The 15,348-nt window shown below is 52.6% G+C and overlaps 4 protein-coding genes and 1 non-coding gene across 5 annotated transcripts; 1 reads left to right on the top strand and 4 right to left on the bottom strand.

Moving 5' to 3' along the window:
• Positions 1-4,163: 4,163 nt before the first annotated feature.
• On the bottom strand, positions 4,164-5,205 carry BKA78DRAFT_300847 (uncharacterized protein; the record flags this gene model as incomplete). The annotated part of the gene is made up of 4 exons (XM_066887306.1): positions 4,164-4,611; positions 4,650-4,825; positions 4,867-4,992; positions 5,068-5,205. The coding sequence occupies 4 exons, from the start codon at positions 5,203-5,205 to the stop codon at positions 4,164-4,166; spliced, it is 888 nt and encodes a 295-aa protein (XP_066738373.1).
• Positions 5,206-6,486: 1,281 nt separating this feature from the next.
• On the bottom strand, positions 6,487-7,015 carry BKA78DRAFT_67578 (uncharacterized protein). The gene is made up of 2 exons (XM_066893569.1): positions 6,847-7,015; positions 6,487-6,793 (listed from the first exon to the last, which is right to left on the bottom strand). Exons 1-2 carry the CDS (start codon positions 6,933-6,935, stop codon positions 6,604-6,606), a joined length of 279 nt encoding a protein of 92 aa, XP_066738372.1. The 5' UTR covers positions 6,936-7,015; the 3' UTR covers positions 6,487-6,603.
• Positions 7,016-7,026: 11 nt separating this feature from the next.
• Positions 7,027-8,797, bottom strand: BKA78DRAFT_259894 (glycosyl hydrolase family 71-domain-containing protein; the record flags this gene model as incomplete). Its single annotated transcript, XM_066885409.1, has 6 exons — positions 7,027-7,718; positions 7,768-7,855; positions 7,909-7,952; positions 8,020-8,138; positions 8,187-8,614; positions 8,663-8,797. The coding sequence occupies 6 exons, from the start codon at positions 8,795-8,797 to the stop codon at positions 7,027-7,029; spliced, it is 1,506 nt and encodes a 501-aa protein (XP_066738371.1).
• Positions 8,798-12,174: 3,377 nt separating this feature from the next.
• On the top strand, positions 12,175-12,257 carry BKA78DRAFT_t188. The gene has a single exon. It is a non-coding gene; the product is annotated as a tRNA-Glu (tRNA).
• A 990-nt stretch (positions 12,258-13,247) lies between these two features.
• Positions 13,248-14,819, bottom strand: BKA78DRAFT_364169 (uncharacterized protein). Its single transcript, XM_066892513.1, has 2 exons — positions 14,791-14,819; positions 13,248-14,734 (listed from the first exon to the last, which is right to left on the bottom strand). Exon 2 carries the CDS (start codon positions 14,732-14,734, stop codon positions 13,382-13,384), a length of 1,353 nt encoding a protein of 450 aa, XP_066738370.1. The 5' UTR covers positions 14,791-14,819; the 3' UTR covers positions 13,248-13,381.
• Between the last annotated feature and the right edge of the window lie 529 nt (positions 14,820-15,348).

Here is a 15,348-nt window from a genome sequence, read left to right as displayed (position 1 = left end):
GCCTAGCAAGATGCCGAGCCCGTGGGATGAATGCCCGTACAGATATCGTATTTTTGCAATAAAATCCGACCCCCTTTTTGCCCCCTGACAGCATGGTCCGGGTCTCCCACCCCCTCATGCTCCGCATACCAGTAAGTTGCATCCACGGGCACATGTGAGCGGCGTTTTCCTTGGGGCAGACCTCTAGAACCTCGTGGTATACTCGAATATGGGCCATTTTGGCTCCACCCTTCGATCCACCACCACGCGCCAACCGTCCCTTCCTGCAACCTACCACCGTCACGACAGTGTTCACCACGCTTGATAGCACCCTCCCATGCCAAAATCTTGCAAAAGATTAGTAGAGTCTCTTAGTGGACTATTCTCTATTCCATATTAATATAATACAAGTTTTAAATAATTATTTACCAGATATGATATAAACCATGGAAATTAAACAATACAGGCTAGTCTACTAGTTCGATATTTTCTACCTTTGTTTTATATAATCTATTTAGAGTCCCTAGAGCTTAACAAGTAAATATCACCTATTATTTAGGCTAACTATAGTTCTAACAGATAGGCGTAGTTATATGTTATTTATCTAGGTCCCCTTATCTATTTAGAACAAAGGAATATTAGGAGCAGCTAAGCTTTATACTATTATAGAGCAAGGTATTCAGGAGTAGGGAGTTGGCGCCTAGCGTCGCGGTTAACTATGCAGCTAAGTAGAACCCGGCACGCCTTGCCCTTTTTAGCTCGTCTATGTGACGATCCTTAGTGTAGGTAGATAGTTAGTTGTAGTTAATATCGCAGGCACGGGCTATATAAGGATTCTGCTAGCAGTTAGCTACATTGCTAACTGTTCAATCTCAAAAGATTACCGATTTAGTGGGGCTTAGGCTAAGGCTATATACAGTGGGTATCTTGGTATACTATTCCATTTTGGGTTACGTACAGGTGGCCTCATCGTTAGTGCCGATCCTTACTTTCGACACTAACTAGTAGTGAAGCACGTGACCTTGCTTAGCCACGCGCGCGCCTAAGTCGCCGCCGCGCCCTCGACCCTCTTGCAATACCACCTTTAGCACGTCTAGCCTAGTAACAATAATCGCTACCTTATTTAGCTCTGTCTACTAAGTTCGTGACAGGCTGCCTTAATTTAGCTAAGTAGCTTTGTATATACAATAGTATCTACTACCTGCTTAACTAACTTACCTTACTATAGTTGAATACTACAGCTATTAGTAATGACTTGCTCTGCTTGCGCTATAATAGAGGCCTAGTATACTATAACTTTAATAGTAGTGTTAAAGGGTAGGGCGCGCAGGCGACCAACTAACTAACAATACTAAAGGGGGGTTAGTAGTTAAGATAGTTAACTATTATATAGTAAAGACAATTGTAGCTAGTAAGATAATTAATAAGAAGAAGCATGTCCTCCTAGGGGTAGCTACCTAGGGGTCTATATATGTCAGGCCTCCGCCTCAGCCTGAAGTTAGGAACCGCAGGAATCCTACCCGGAGAGCTTGGGCTGACTAAGGAACTCGCTTAGTTGTTGACTAAGCGAGCATGTACATATACCTTTCTTTCTTTCTCTCTACTCCTTCTCTTCTTTTCTCCTTACCTTAGTCTTTTCATAGCTGAATGCTATATTGCCTCTTGAGCCTCACAATATACTACTCACCTACGCAAGCAGGAGGCAGGCTTAGCAAGGCTAGCAGAGCAGCTCTATTAATACTATTACCTAAGATAGTAGTAGACAGGCTAAGTCCGCTGCGCTTACTAACACTAGATAGTAGATAGAGTTACGAATCGAGCGATAAATTAAGCAACGAATTAAGCAACTAATTACGAACCAAACTAAGAAACAAATTAAGTAGCGAATCAAGTAGTGAATTAAGTAACAAATCAAGTAGCAATTTAAGTAGCGACTTAAGCAGCAAATTAAGGAATAAATCAAGTAACAAATTGAGCAGGGAATCGAGCAGCGAATTGTGTAGCAAATTAAGTAACGAATTAAGCGATAAATTAAGTAACAAATTAAGTAATAAATCGAGCAATAAATTAAGCAACAAATTGAATATATAATAAATTAATTTAGCGATAATAAGCAACAACTTAAGCAATAAATTACGCAACAAACTAACTAGTTAAGTAATCTATAGAAGCAGATTGGTTCTCTTAATTAGGCAGTAGGTAATTGTCACGGACTTAGTAGACGGGGCTAAAAAGAGGTAGCGATAATTATTACTAAGCTAGACGTGCTAAAGGTGGTGTTGCAAGAGGGTCGAGGGCGCGGCGGTAACTTGGGCGCGCGCGCAGCTAAGCGAGGTGACGTGTCCTACCGCCCGTGTGGCGGTAAAGAACTGCCGGCAGAATCCTCGCGCAACCCGTGCCCTTAATGTCGGCTGCAACCAACCATCTATCTACACTAAGAATCGTCACACTAACCACCTGCCTTTCCGAAACTTGCGCGGCCCGTATCTTGCCAAGCTGGACACGGATTAAGACGGGAGTTTCACCATTGAAACCGGCTTGCCAAGCTCTATAATCCCGTATCTATTTTGAAGTACATCCGCGGCTCGGTTTCTTTAGAATAGGATTTTTTATAGAACCGCCCGCGTTACAAACCCTGACTTGAATTTTGTGCCTGTTTATAGTAATAAGACATCGCTACTAGTACCGCCGCAGAGCTCGATTTAAGCTCTATCTAACGGCGTTTTGCGTTTTCTAAAAGATGCTCTGGATCTGCTAATGTTAAGGTCCTAGTCTAGTCCCTTTTGTAACACTTCTACAACACCCTTTATATCGCCTGTTTATAGCAACAAGGCATTACTGCTAGTACCACTAGAGAGCTTAATTTAGGCTCTGTTTGACGGTGTTTTCTATTTTATATAGGTGCTCTCGATCTGCTAATATAAAGGCACTAGTTTGGTCCTTTCTATAACACTCCTACAACACCTTTTATAGCTACCCCCTACTTCCTTAGGCGCGTCCCGAGCCCAACTGGTAGTATTTAGTAAGGGGAAGCTTCTGCGGTTGTCGGTTTGCAATTCCAATCCGCAAACATGCCCTCTTCTCTTGATTTTGTAGGGAGAAATCTACAAGGCTCCACATCCTTTACCGCCCTTCTATCCTGTGAGACCTGCCACACAGAGGGTCTCCAATGCACTCCCCTCTTCCACGTTAACCGCAATACCCGTGAGTACCAAATCGGGTACTGTTTAGAGTGCCGGGATGGTAGAGAAGAGTGCTCTTTTGGTAGGATTCCTAGAGGGGATTTTTTCCTCTAGCTAACCCATTTCTTAGAGCACAATCCTCCCGCTATACGCACCCATTCTAGGGTCCCAAGGGCCCACCAGGCCTAACTTTGGGACCTATCCTGCTCATATCATATGCGTAATGCCCGTCTGGAGCAGGAAGTACAAGATTTGCGGTTGGAGAGGGATGTGGCTATCCGGCGCCTCAGGGCGGTCCAATGGGAGCCTCTTTTGGAGGCGTACCCTGCGTACTTAGATACACTACAGACCCGAGAGGCCACGATATAGAATCAGGCCACAGCTTTGGGAGAAAGCCAGATCGAGATTTCTTATCTAGAGGCGCTTGTCAAGGAATTACGGGCTTACCAGGCCTTCTTAGAGGCTAAGGTCGAGTCCTTGCAGGAAATCCTTGAGGGGACTCCCTCGGAGTCCTATTCCTGGGCACTTATTGACCAGGATTCACCCGAGATGAAGGTCGAGGATATAGAGGAGTCTGGGTGCCTTCCGGGCAAGGCGGCATCTTTCTAGTCCATTTTTCTTGGTTCCTTTTGGCGTTTGGGCTTGGTTGGCGTGTACGGAACTAGCCCGTATCAAAAAACCTAAAAAATAGTCCAAATACAGGCTGTCATTACTGTACCAGGTCTGAAATTAATCAGTGACCTTCGGATTAAGGACTAGAGCCGCTTAGTAGGAACCTTTTGTGACGCTAAGGTTTATCTTGGCCCAAAGTATAAGCGTGCCAAGTTTCATGCCCATAGCCCGTCGTTAAGGGAGTATTCTGGAGGCAATCTGATTGCGGAAATCAGAGGATACCCTTCCAGGGCTGGAAGGAACCGCGGAACCCCTGATTTTTTGTGGTAGGTAGATAGCCCTAGGTCCATAGATATAGCCTGCACCTACTCAGGAGGTGCATCGAAGAACTCAGCTCAAAGCATCCCGTCGCAGGTACCGCAGCGCGGTCATGAATGCCGGGTCGTCGTCGTGGTTGAGGCAGGCCATGAGAGCGACGTCAACGAGCGTCAGGCCGCGCAGTGTCTCGGGCCACTGTGTGTCGCGGAGAAAGAGGTCTGTATCCGCGTGCTGTGTGGCCTGTTGGGCGAGGAACCGCCTGCGCATACCCGTGTTGGCTTTGATCATGTCCGACTCGATCGCGGTGAGCTTGGGCTCCATGGACAGCAGCAGCTCCTGCGCGTCCGGATGGGCAACGTAGACGCATCCGGTCACGATGAGCTTGATGACGCGGATGGAGGTGAAAAGGTCCTTCTTGGAGCCGGTATCAGTGGGGTTGGATCCGTCGCTTGTAATGCCCTGTGGAGGACGGATCACATGGCTACACCCCTTGCTTGTCCGGGAGCTTCCCGACCACTGTCTAGATTAAGCATGAACCCTCACTGGTCCGGATCTCACGGTTCATGTGCCGCGGGCAGCCAATGTCGAGGGCGACGTGGAATCGTGGCAGCAGCCTCCTCCAAGCGATCTGTAAGGGCGACTCGGAGTACTTGCTGTTGCACCAGTTCATGGCCTTGTTCAGCTTGCAAGATCTGGAGATTGACGACGAAGTGGTCAGCAAGGCCATGTCCCACCTGGCGGAGGTGACGGAAGCGGCGTTCGGAGAAGCGATTACCTCTCTGATCACTGCGACTTTTTCACTCAGTTCCCGCTCCCGTTGGTGATGGAAACCGGGTCCGCCATGGTCGTGTTCAGGCTGTGCCGCTCGATCGTGGATGGCTGGTGGGTCTTCGACTCGGGCCTGCTCCCATTCACCGTGTCAAGCTTCCAGGTTTGCCTGCAGCTGAATTCTCCCGGGTGGCAGAGGGTTGCGAACCTGGCCAAGGTCGGCTGGATCCTGGACGGGTTCGGGATCTCGCGGCTGGCCGAGCAATGGGAGCCACTCGTCGCCAGACTCATGGATCGGTTTTGCTCGCAGCAATAAAAGTGGTCTGATCCAGAATTCATCGAGCATGGCACCGAGGAGGTTGCGTTCTGGCGCGATGTGCGGACGACGATTGTGGACATGAGGAGAGTCGCAACCGAGACCCGGTTGGAGCTGCACTCAGGCAGCGTCGACGAGATTATGGGGTACCTCGACGAACTCATTGACCTGGAACATATAGTGAACTTGCCGCACGAGCTGTGCCGCTTGAATTTCCAAGGGTCAAATTCGCGATTTGCGGCGAAACAATGAGTTTCTGGAGCAAGAATTGGATTCCCTTCAAGAGGCCACAGAAGATGTCAAAAAACCCATCCCTCACTAGCTCCTAGGGTGACAGTACTCCTTCAGAGTACGAGTCGGTATGAATCCGTAGATTCGGAAAAAAGTGCGTTCGCATCGTGGCCTTCCAAAGACTCACGAGCGACGGCGACGGCGACGGCAGCGGCAACGGCGACGGCGACGGCACCAGCAGAAGCGAAGACGCGGGAGGTCGGTCGGCAGAGAAACGGCGACGTGGCAGCACGCCCAAGACGACGGGCCACGTCCCATGATGGCGAAACGCGGCAGTGGTGGCGACGACGGCGAAGAACACCACGGCGGCAATGACAATGTACGGTACGGCGACCCAGCCACGCGAAACAGGCGGCGACGAAGTCTTACAACAGAGGGACGCCGCAGTTGGGCGATGCGACAGCGTGACCATTAGGCAGGCCCAATAGCGACAGGCGCCTGGCGATGAGCGATCGCAACGGTGCGAGCAGCGGGGATGGCAACAAGAATCATCAAACAGAGAAGAGGTGCGACGGCAGAGCAGGCTAGGAAGAAGTAGCCCAACAGCAGGTACAGCGAGTGGCGTGGAAGTGACAAGAGGCCGCGATGATGATCGAGTCCCGACCGCCGATTTTGATCGTGGCGACGGTTGAAGGTCGTGTCGTGAGTCGGTTAGCCGATGTACTGCAGCGCGGCGTGTCGCAAGAAGCACCGCACGACCAGCGAGCGGTGTCAAGACGCCGCTGCAATCCAGAGTCGAGACTATAACAGTGGCAGTAGAGGTAGTCGCGACAACGGCGGAGATGGCGAGGCAGCAGGTCGAACAAGCTATGTGCCCGAGCCAACGGCATGGAAATAAGTTGAAGACCCAGGTCGAAGAAGCAAGGACGAGCTCGACGCGAACCAATCGAAGCGAAGAGGAGCCACTGAAGACGAGGCCAGGCGCGGACGGTCGTGGCTAAGTAAAGCAAGGATAGGTAGGCTTGAGAAGCAACAATGAGACGTGGTGGCAAGACACGGCGACAGGGAGACAGCAGACGACAAGTGAACGACAACGTTTGCAGCTCCCACAAATCGACGCAGTCTGTCGTCTTGTTTTGTCAAATTCTCGTGACGGCGATTTGCAGGGTCGAAGTCGATGACTCCGCAAGCCTCGAGCTAGTTGCAGAGGAAATATGAGGCCATCAAGTGAAAAGTCGGCTCATTCGTAGAGGTCGGTCGAGTATGCCGCGGCAACCAAGGCCTCGAGATGATTTCTCGACGCGGTCCGATGCGCCGCAGGAATGGCGGATGCAGTCGGCTGAGGAAGACGACGGGCGACATGGGATTGCCGTTGAGCATCAAAGACCGAAAGGGACGATTAGCAGAGTTTCAAGAAACAACACTCGGCAGGGGACTCACGCAGTCCGATCAGACGACAGACGTACCTGCAGCGTTGCGACGCCGTTGAAGCATTCCGCGTCGACTTTTCTTTCGACGACAACACCCATGGTTCAAGCAAGTGGAAGGGCATAGTTGGTGGGTGGAAACACGAACGACAAAAAGCAGAAGCAGCATGAAATTAATAAACATAAACGACTCTCAAATCACGGCCGTGACAGCCGCCTCAAAGACCGCCGCCGCCCTCTTTGCGTCGGCGCCGGCAGTCAGCGATGGCGTCGGACTGCATGTCGTCACCTTCAGTCCCTCGGTGAACCTGCTCAGCCCGTCCGTATCCAACGCGTCGTACGCCCCGGCGGGGAACGTGCCAACAAAGGCGTTGAAGTTGTAGATGCCGCACACGCACTCACTGACGACCTCCTTCGCGGCGTCGCCGCTGAATACGACGGTGCTGCCGTTGTCACGCGTGACCTTGAAGGACTGCGTGCCCGCTGCCATGGCGACTGAGGTGATGCTTGCGCCAGCGGACGCGGTGTACGTTACTGGGTCGTTGCTGCCAGACGTCACAGTCACAGTCGCCTCGCTCTCGAGTAGCGTGACCACAAAGACCGAGTCAGCGACCAAATCGGCGCCATTAGGGGCAGTGCCGATGTTGTCGGTTGAGGAGCAGTCGAGGCCCTTAGGCTGCGGGCGGAACCAGTAGATGACCTTCTCGCCGCCGGTCGCAGAAATGTGGTCAACAGTGACAGCCGAGGCCCCAGCTTTGTAGGCAGTGATGAAGGGAGCCGCCATGTCCCTCCAACCGTCATGCGACATGTCGTTTGTCCACAAGGAGTTTCCGTCATCGTAGTGCTTGGAGGAGAGTGGGCCAATGTAGTGCGACTCGCCGTAGTCTGGGAGATTGTGAGCAATAGCCATTTCAACGGGTGGACAAATGCTTACCATTCCAAGTGATGATTTCCACAAAGCGAGAGCCGAGGGCGAGGATTTCGTTCCAGCGGTCGAACCAAAGAGTATCCGACGGGTACAGCTGTCACCATGTATAAGCACAAGTTCGAGCCACGGAACACGCATTTGGCTTACCCAGTTCTTGCTGTCAAAATGCGTGAAGAACCAAGGCGATACCGCTATAAACGTAGGTCAGCCTGCAAGTCCTCGCAATCCTTGCGAGTAGCCGGAGGGCTCGTCACTTACGCGCTACGTATTTCGACGCATCACCAATCGTGTTGATGTAATCAGTGTCGGCGTAGGAAGGAAGGTATGTGCTCGTAGAAGATGGCGGGTTGTTGGAACCATCAGTCGGCCAAGCGTACCTTTCCTGGTTAGCAGGCAAGATGTTGCATTCGTGAGTGGCGACTCACCAGCTAAACAGTCCGTCAAGAACGCTGAAATCCTGCGAGGTGCCAGGGTTGAAGTTGGGCGCGAAGAAGATGCCACCACCGGCAGTCGAGTTCACGGCGCTTGAGTCGAGGGTATCGCCGACGAACGTCGAGACAAAGACCTGGTCGTCCACCATGAGCTGGCCAGAGTGGCTGCGGAAGGCCGCGATTCTCTCCCCAACTGCAGTGGGGTCGTCGACCGACCAGTAGCCGGTGTTGAAGTCGAAAGAAAGGAAGACCTTCATGTCATTGCTGGCGGCAGAGTCGTAGGCATACACGAGCTGTTGAGTGTAATTGACGTCGCCGTCAGGCACAAAGTTGAGAGCAAATGCGTCGATACCAAGGGCTTTGGCATTCTGCATATCGGCATCATAGTCGGCAGAGCTTGTGCGATCCGTCACGATGCCAATCTATTCGTTTCGTAAGCGTTGGCCGCGACTGTCGAATTTCAGACGTACCATGAAATGGGCAAAGACGTATCGCGTCGAGTCTCTTTTCGACAGGGTCTTGGTGGCGGCAGGCCTTTCGGCCGGCGCAGCCTCCACGACACTCGCGAGGAGCGCGGCCTGCGCAATGATTGAAGACCAGCGCATATCTGCCGTATACTGGTGGTCGTTGTTGGTTGATGGCTGTTGGCGTCGCGCATCGACGGCCTTTTGAAGCCCTCAACGCCTGGAACGGACCGCTCCATCCCTTCTGTATCCCGTGTTCGAAGGATCAATTTGGCCCCAAACGGCAGGGATAGTCGATTCACTTTTCTGTTCCTGGCGACGCTGACGATGCGCTCGTGGGGGCCAAATGGTCGGGCTGCATGGGGATGTCTTGAAGCAGCGATTCTGGAAAACGGCAGCAGAAGTGACGTTCTCTGGGGCCCCATGGCGATGGACAAGCGAACCAATGCAAAGCAGGGAGCCAAAAGTTGAGTCCGCAAGTGATCTTTGAGACTGGAGTTGAGCGACATCCGTGCAATCCTTGCTGTCGGTGGCGCTCGGTTGTGGCTTCGGTCGTCCTCGCCTGTATTTTGGGGAGATGGTCGGCATCTATTTATGGCTCGAGATGGAGTGACAACAGTGCCGGTGGAAGATGCCACGACGTCGTTGAATTCGTGATTCGTCCAAAGATCATCTTGGGGCGACTGGAAGCTCCACACTTCTTCGGTCATGACAGAGGACTCTGCCGACTTGTCAAGTGTCGCAGGATGACGCCGGGCATTGCAGCGACCGGAGAAGCAGCAGGCCGTAGGCTTGTAGCTGGGGCGGCTGCAACGGCAATGTCGGCGAACTCAGACACAGCGACATGTTGGTGGCTTGGGTTTGGCGAGGTCCGCTAGACTGCCGGGTATTTGGTCGAACGACACAAGGCGAAGAGAGCACATCGCGCTCTAGCAGCGGCGACGCGTGTTCAAGTGGTTGAGGTATTGGCGGAGTGATTCATGCCGCAAAAGTCGAAATCCTGTAGGGCAGTGGTAGAGGGAAGGGAAAGCAAGACTGGGCGAGAAACCCCACGCTGCAGCGTGCAACGTCGTTTCGTGCCCTGCCTCTCTCGAGGTTGGCGAAACAGCACATTTGTTCGTTCATGGTTGCTCTGCATGCAGTCAGTGAATAGGCCGGCGAAGAAAGGTACAAGATTGAGACAAACCAGATGAGCAGCAGCCTTCACCAAGCGCAGCTGGTTGAGGTCTCTACGCGAGCTTGTCAGGCGGGATGTTAGAGGGCAGTTGGAGAGGCGAGCCGTCCGCCATCGCGCGAAGTGAAGAAGAATGGAAAATGGAGAGACAGAGGGTGCTCTTTTTCCTTACCCCGCACGCCCAGCGATGGGAGCAGACTCATGGCAGTTTTGAAGCAAGCTGTCTCCTGGTTTCAATGCGGCGTCAGATAGGCTGGAGGAAGGATACGCGTATGAGTAACTGGCGGAGCTATGCTTCGCTCGTTCTGTATCGCCGTTGGCATCCGATGGAACAAGGAGCGGGGTGTTGGTGGCCATCGGGGGAGCAGTGATACCTCATGAGTCTCATATCGTCTTTGATGGCGCGAGGGCTGTTTGCTTAGCGACGAATGTAGGAATGAGAGCAGAGACAGCTGGAGTAGATTGACGAAATAAAATGAGCGATATGATAGAAAAGCCAGCATCCTGCTCAAGCAACTCGCATCAGACGCGCGTGTCGGCAGTGGTGTTTACCCAAACCTTAATCCAGGACGCGTTGTTTTCTTGCGCGTCGCCGCCCACGCGTACCAAGGCATAGCGTCACTTGTCACATTTGCTGCGCTTGAAGGCCCGCTGAATCGCTCCCTGCTTTCTCGCAAAGGACGCCAGTTATGATTCTGCAACAGAAGCTGAAGCTGAAGAAAACTTGGAGCACTGTGCCGAATAGGACACAACCCCTGCCTCGACACAGGCGGGTGACCATGTTATGCCAGGAGTCCGCAATGGCCAAGGGATGCAACTTTTGACATCGCCGTGGGATTGGAGCGCAGGTGCGATCGGCTTCCAGAGGGGGCGCCCAGTCTTTGAGGATAAAAGAGGCAGTGAAGGGAGAGACTTGAGAGGAGAGGCTACAACAGCATCCAGTCCACCTACCTCTTCAAGGGCCCAGTCCTGGCTTTCCAGGAAGCCCACAAGCTCCCGTCCGAAGACTCGTGACCCTGCTGTCGAGTGTTGACGGCGTAGACGACTCGCGGCTTTTGGGTCGGGCCTGTAGCAATCAGTGGCAGCTGCAAGGCCCAAGCGCGCGACCGGAGCCCATGGGGGCCATTCCAGGCCACTGAAGTCCTTTGACACAAGCCAAACAACTCACAACAGTCTGTGGAAAGCAGACCGCTCCGCTGCCGTCGCCTATAGCCTCCTGCGTTTGCACTCCTCTTCATCTGCACATTGACTGTAGCAGCGGTCCCGGTTCCTGCCAGCAAAGCTCTCGCCCATGCGGCTGATTGAAGCTGGCGCAGAAGTCACCAGTCTTCAAACCGCAAAGAGGCTCAAGCAATCACACAGGTTTCCCGGTCGCATGCGGTCGCCATGGCCTGGATGAGCCTGGTTCCCCATCGAGCGTTGCCGGCGCCAAGCACCTTGTGCCTCCACGTCCCTCCTCCAGCCAGACTTTGTACTTGTATCGGTCGGTTCGACTTTCTGGGGCAGTGTTCTAGGAGCTGGGCAGTTTGTCGGCCGTGAGTTCATGTCGGTCGGGCAGTTTCATTGCTGGTGTTCTGGAACTGAAGGCGTTGAGGCTCGCTGGCGTTGGGACGTGGAGTTCGACGGAACATCGGGAGCTGGCATGGTGGAAGATGTCTCTTCAACGCCGGTTAGCTTGAGACGATAAAGGCAGAATTTTCTTGGCACTGCGTCTTTTGGAGGAAGCAAGCCTCAGTGACTGCTCCGATGGCGCGGTCGGTTGGACGCAGCGCGCGACACGAAAGCGTCACGGAAATTGAGGATTGCGATTGATGCAAAGAAGTTGGTGAGTCGCAGGTTGGAAGAATTGCTTCGTTTGATGATCGGAGACGTTGAATGACAAGGAGAGGGTTGGATGGATGGTGGTGTCGTTGCCGTTGGTGTTGATGACGAAGGCGCGACGCGACCGCGGGAAAGGTCGGCGTGAGGCACGCCGACCGAGCCTGAGGTCAAGCCCGACCGAGTCACCAACACCAATCTGCCACAAGACGCCAACGTTGGCTCTACTGCTTAGCGATGCTCGTCAAGCATTCTCGGAGCCTTTTTTCAGATGCGTCCATTGACGAAATTTAAACTAGTCCTGGACTTTGGTTCTCCTCTTGCAAAACCATTCTGCTTTTTCACGATCTCGCGGACGACCTTCGGCCTCTCTAGGATTCCAATTGGACCTCACCGGCATCTCTGCTTCTTGCTGATGTAACACAGTGGCTTCCATGACCATGTGAGGTGTTGGAGACGTGATAGGAGCGCGTGAGATTTTGAGAAGAATGTATAGATCAAATTATCCGATTATAATTCATCAACATCCATCATGGTCTAGTGGCTAGGATTTGCCGCTTTCATTACGAAAGTGCCGGCAAGGCCCGGGTTCAATTCCCGGTGATGGAATTCGCGATTTCCTTTTGCTTTTTCCGCTGTCCATACACCTTTTTGCGTTGCTGGACACGAAGACTCTTGGTTCTTGATGCTTTGCAACGAGAGACGCCAGTGCCACAGGAATTCTCGATGTTTCGTGCACTTTTGATGGCTGCATATGCGCGGCAACACCACACAAATTCAACAGGCCGAGAAAGATGGCGATTTGACACTTTGCAAGGATTGAACGGACAATGCGGACGCCATAGTGTTCTGCAAGTATGCTGCAGCATCTTGTCGAGGCTGTCAAGATATCTTCTGCCTTCACAGTTGATCAAATCGCTTCTCTGCTACGATGACCAACGCAGATACTTTCGCACACGAGATGGGGGAAGGCCACTACTCATTCGCTATCAATCAAATCGAAAAGATTACCAAAGCAGCAAACGCGCAAGAAATGCTGCCGGCAGTCCTCAAGCACTCCTTGACCCCGTGCTTCTCGCACTTGATCACTCCTTGTGCTCCAAGACACCTTTTGCCAAATAAGAATGCAGAGAGTAGGAGCGAGTCTCCACGCCCCTGGTGCCTTAAAGACGGAGAGTAGACTAATTAAAAGGAACGTTCAAGCGCTTGCAGGGCCTGTGTGTGTGCGACGACTCAGGACCATGCTCAGGGTCTAGTTCTTTTGTCATCTGCTACTGTGGCGGCATGTCTTGCGTCTCGTCTCCTTTTCGTCCGTGAATATGTAACCGCCTGAGCGCAGCAATTATGCTGCTGAGCCTTGCTTTTCTTTTGCGACGTCTGGCTATACATATTTTGCCAATGGATCCAAGGTTCTTTAGCTCCTGTAGCGAAGCGGACGATGTGTGCAAGAGTCTCGAAGTTCCCATGAAGTGAAAGAAAATTTGTCCTGTTGCTACCCGAGCACGGAACTTGGAAATTGCAGATCTACTCCTGCTACTGATTCAATAATGGAAGACAGACCCAAAAAGCGGCGAATGCCCGAGAAATGCCAATAGCAATGGCCTTAGACAATCCCGAACACCGTAATTCTCGCACACGATGACTCCCTATGCTCCGAAACCAACCTCAACTCCACAAACCAATCTGTAAACCAAAGCGCATCAACCCTCCAACTCATGATTGTGGACACTGAATCAACACGGCTTCGGAAATTCGAGCCACAGCTGCTCCTCCTCCTTCTCCTCAAGCGCATGTCCTTCGACCTGGGCAAGCCATTCAGGATCGCAGGGGTCTTCGAGGGCGCCGAGCTGTCTTCTGACGCAGACGACCACTGCGCGCTTGTCTGGATTGACATGTGGTGCTTTGGGCTTCTTTATAGAGAGCGTGATCCTGGTGTTGCAATTTTTGTTTGGGCAAACGCCATCGATCTGCGCTGATCCCGACAACACAACGTCGCAGTCCCTGCTGAATAGCGGTGCTGTTTTGTGGAGCCAGTCGCTGTCATCGAGTCGCAGGTGGGGACACAGTCGGAGAGGGAACTTCGTGAGAATCATTCTCGTTTCGCGAAGGTTCAACGTTTGGCATTTGTCGACTTCGAAGAGGACTCGTGTGTAATCGACCCTTGTCGAATTGCAAGGTCCCATGTACTCAAGCTCCGCGCACTTGTGGGAAAGGGACGGCGATGCGCTGAGTGGGGGGAGAAATGTAAGGATGTCTGCTCCTATATGATCCGTGTGGCCGCAAGTTCGAAAGGGCGTGCCGTAATGATTATGTGTCTTGACCCAGTCGAAGCTGAGTACGCGATGTTCACAAATCTGGAGCCGGCCTTCTCTGCCCCTGCACACTCTTTCCTCGGGCGGAGCTGACAGTTGTTTGCGCGAGAAGAAATCAGCGTTGTGGAGCGCTTTGCAACCGCCACAAACGCGTTTGGTCTTGGTGAAGAAGCTCCAGCGGCTCTCATCTCTCTCCATCTGACAGAGCTTGGGAAAATTGTCTCGACGGATCCGGTCGTTGAAATCTTCCCGATCTCGCCTAGGTGCACTCCTGACAGTGGACTTTTCCACTTTTCTAAAGAGGAAAATGGAGAGGCTGAGCCTGTCGGCTGGACCCAGGTAAATTAGGATCTTGATGATCAATTCAATGGGCAGTTCCCGTATAAAATTCTTCTCGTCCAGCATGTTAGGCTGCGCGTCTACCGTGAGGAACTCGTCCGTCTCAGATGGCTTTTCGACCGGCGCTTCCGCTGGCTCATCGTCCAAAAGCCCAGGACATGGGCTCGCAACAAAAATCATAAGGGCCGGCATCAACAAGAAGATTGCCACCAGAAGATCTTTGGCGCTGACGACTGGGAAAAGGAACGCAAATATCTCGTCGAAAATGATTGTTTGTCTGAAACTCGAAACAGAACGAGCCGCCGCGAGAGAAAAGTAGCGACCGGCGCCAGGAAAAGGCACGTCGAGAGTTGGGGCGGAAAGCGCCGTGATGAAGGATCTCATTGAATCGAAGGACTTGACGGCCGCTTCAGACAAGACGGTGGAGGATGGCATCTGGCCAAAGAGTTAGCTGCGCATGTTTGGATTGTACAGAGGGTGGAAGGCCGTACGGTGAAGTAATGCTTCGCAGCCAGTTCAGCTGAGACTTTGCAATGCAATGCTTTGGCTGCTGCAGTTGAGTGCGGTGCAGGAACCAGAAAGAATGGACGCTCGCGGCGAGTCGACTCGTGTAAAGATGCGGGGTTTGTCCTGGAGTGATGATGTTTTTTCGATCATAGCGTGGAGTCGAAGATGACTCCGTACCCTCTCCGTGCCTGCCTGCCTGCAGCAAGAGCTACCGTGGCAAGTGCGTCACAGTCGCAACTAGCAGAAAGGTAGGCAAAGGTTGCGCTGGCCTCCTCCTTCCATAGCATTCGTCATGAGAGGTGTTCGTAGTAGAGCAACAGATTCTTGAGATTCCCACATCGTTGCTCTTCTAGCATGGAGTTTCGAGCCGGGCTCCTTTCCAATCGACCACGCCTGATGGACTGTCACACGCGGGCGAATGCGACGGGATCGTTACCAGCAGCCATTGCCGTCGAAGAAGCCACCAGGTCTGCTCGCTCCTGCCTCCCAATCTTGCCAGTGTCCGTAAGCAGCGCCAGCCCCGTCGCCTCTCGGATGCCTTG

Source organism: Phyllosticta capitalensis, assembly GCF_038381095.1.
Source record: "Phyllosticta capitalensis strain CBS 128856 chromosome Unknown BKA78scaffold_14, whole genome shotgun sequence".
In the NCBI taxonomy this organism is placed as follows: Eukaryota; Fungi; Ascomycota; class Dothideomycetes; order Botryosphaeriales; family Phyllostictaceae; genus Phyllosticta; species Phyllosticta capitalensis.
This window is presented reverse-complemented; position numbering and strand designations above follow the sequence as displayed.

Excerpts from the sequence above, each read along its gene's own strand:
- BKA78DRAFT_67578 (XM_066893569.1), bottom strand. The coding sequence starts at position 6,935 with ATGGGTGTTGTCGTCGAAAGAAAAGTCGACGCGGAATGCTTCAACGGC. Across the intron at positions 6,794-6,846 it reads CTGTCGTCTGATCGGACTGC|GTCTTTGATGCTCAACGGCA; the intron begins GTGAGTCCCCTG and ends TCGTCCCTTTCG.
- BKA78DRAFT_364169 (XM_066892513.1), bottom strand. The coding sequence starts at position 14,734 with ATGCCATCCTCCACCGTCTTGTCTGAAGCGGCCGTCAAGTCCTTCGAT.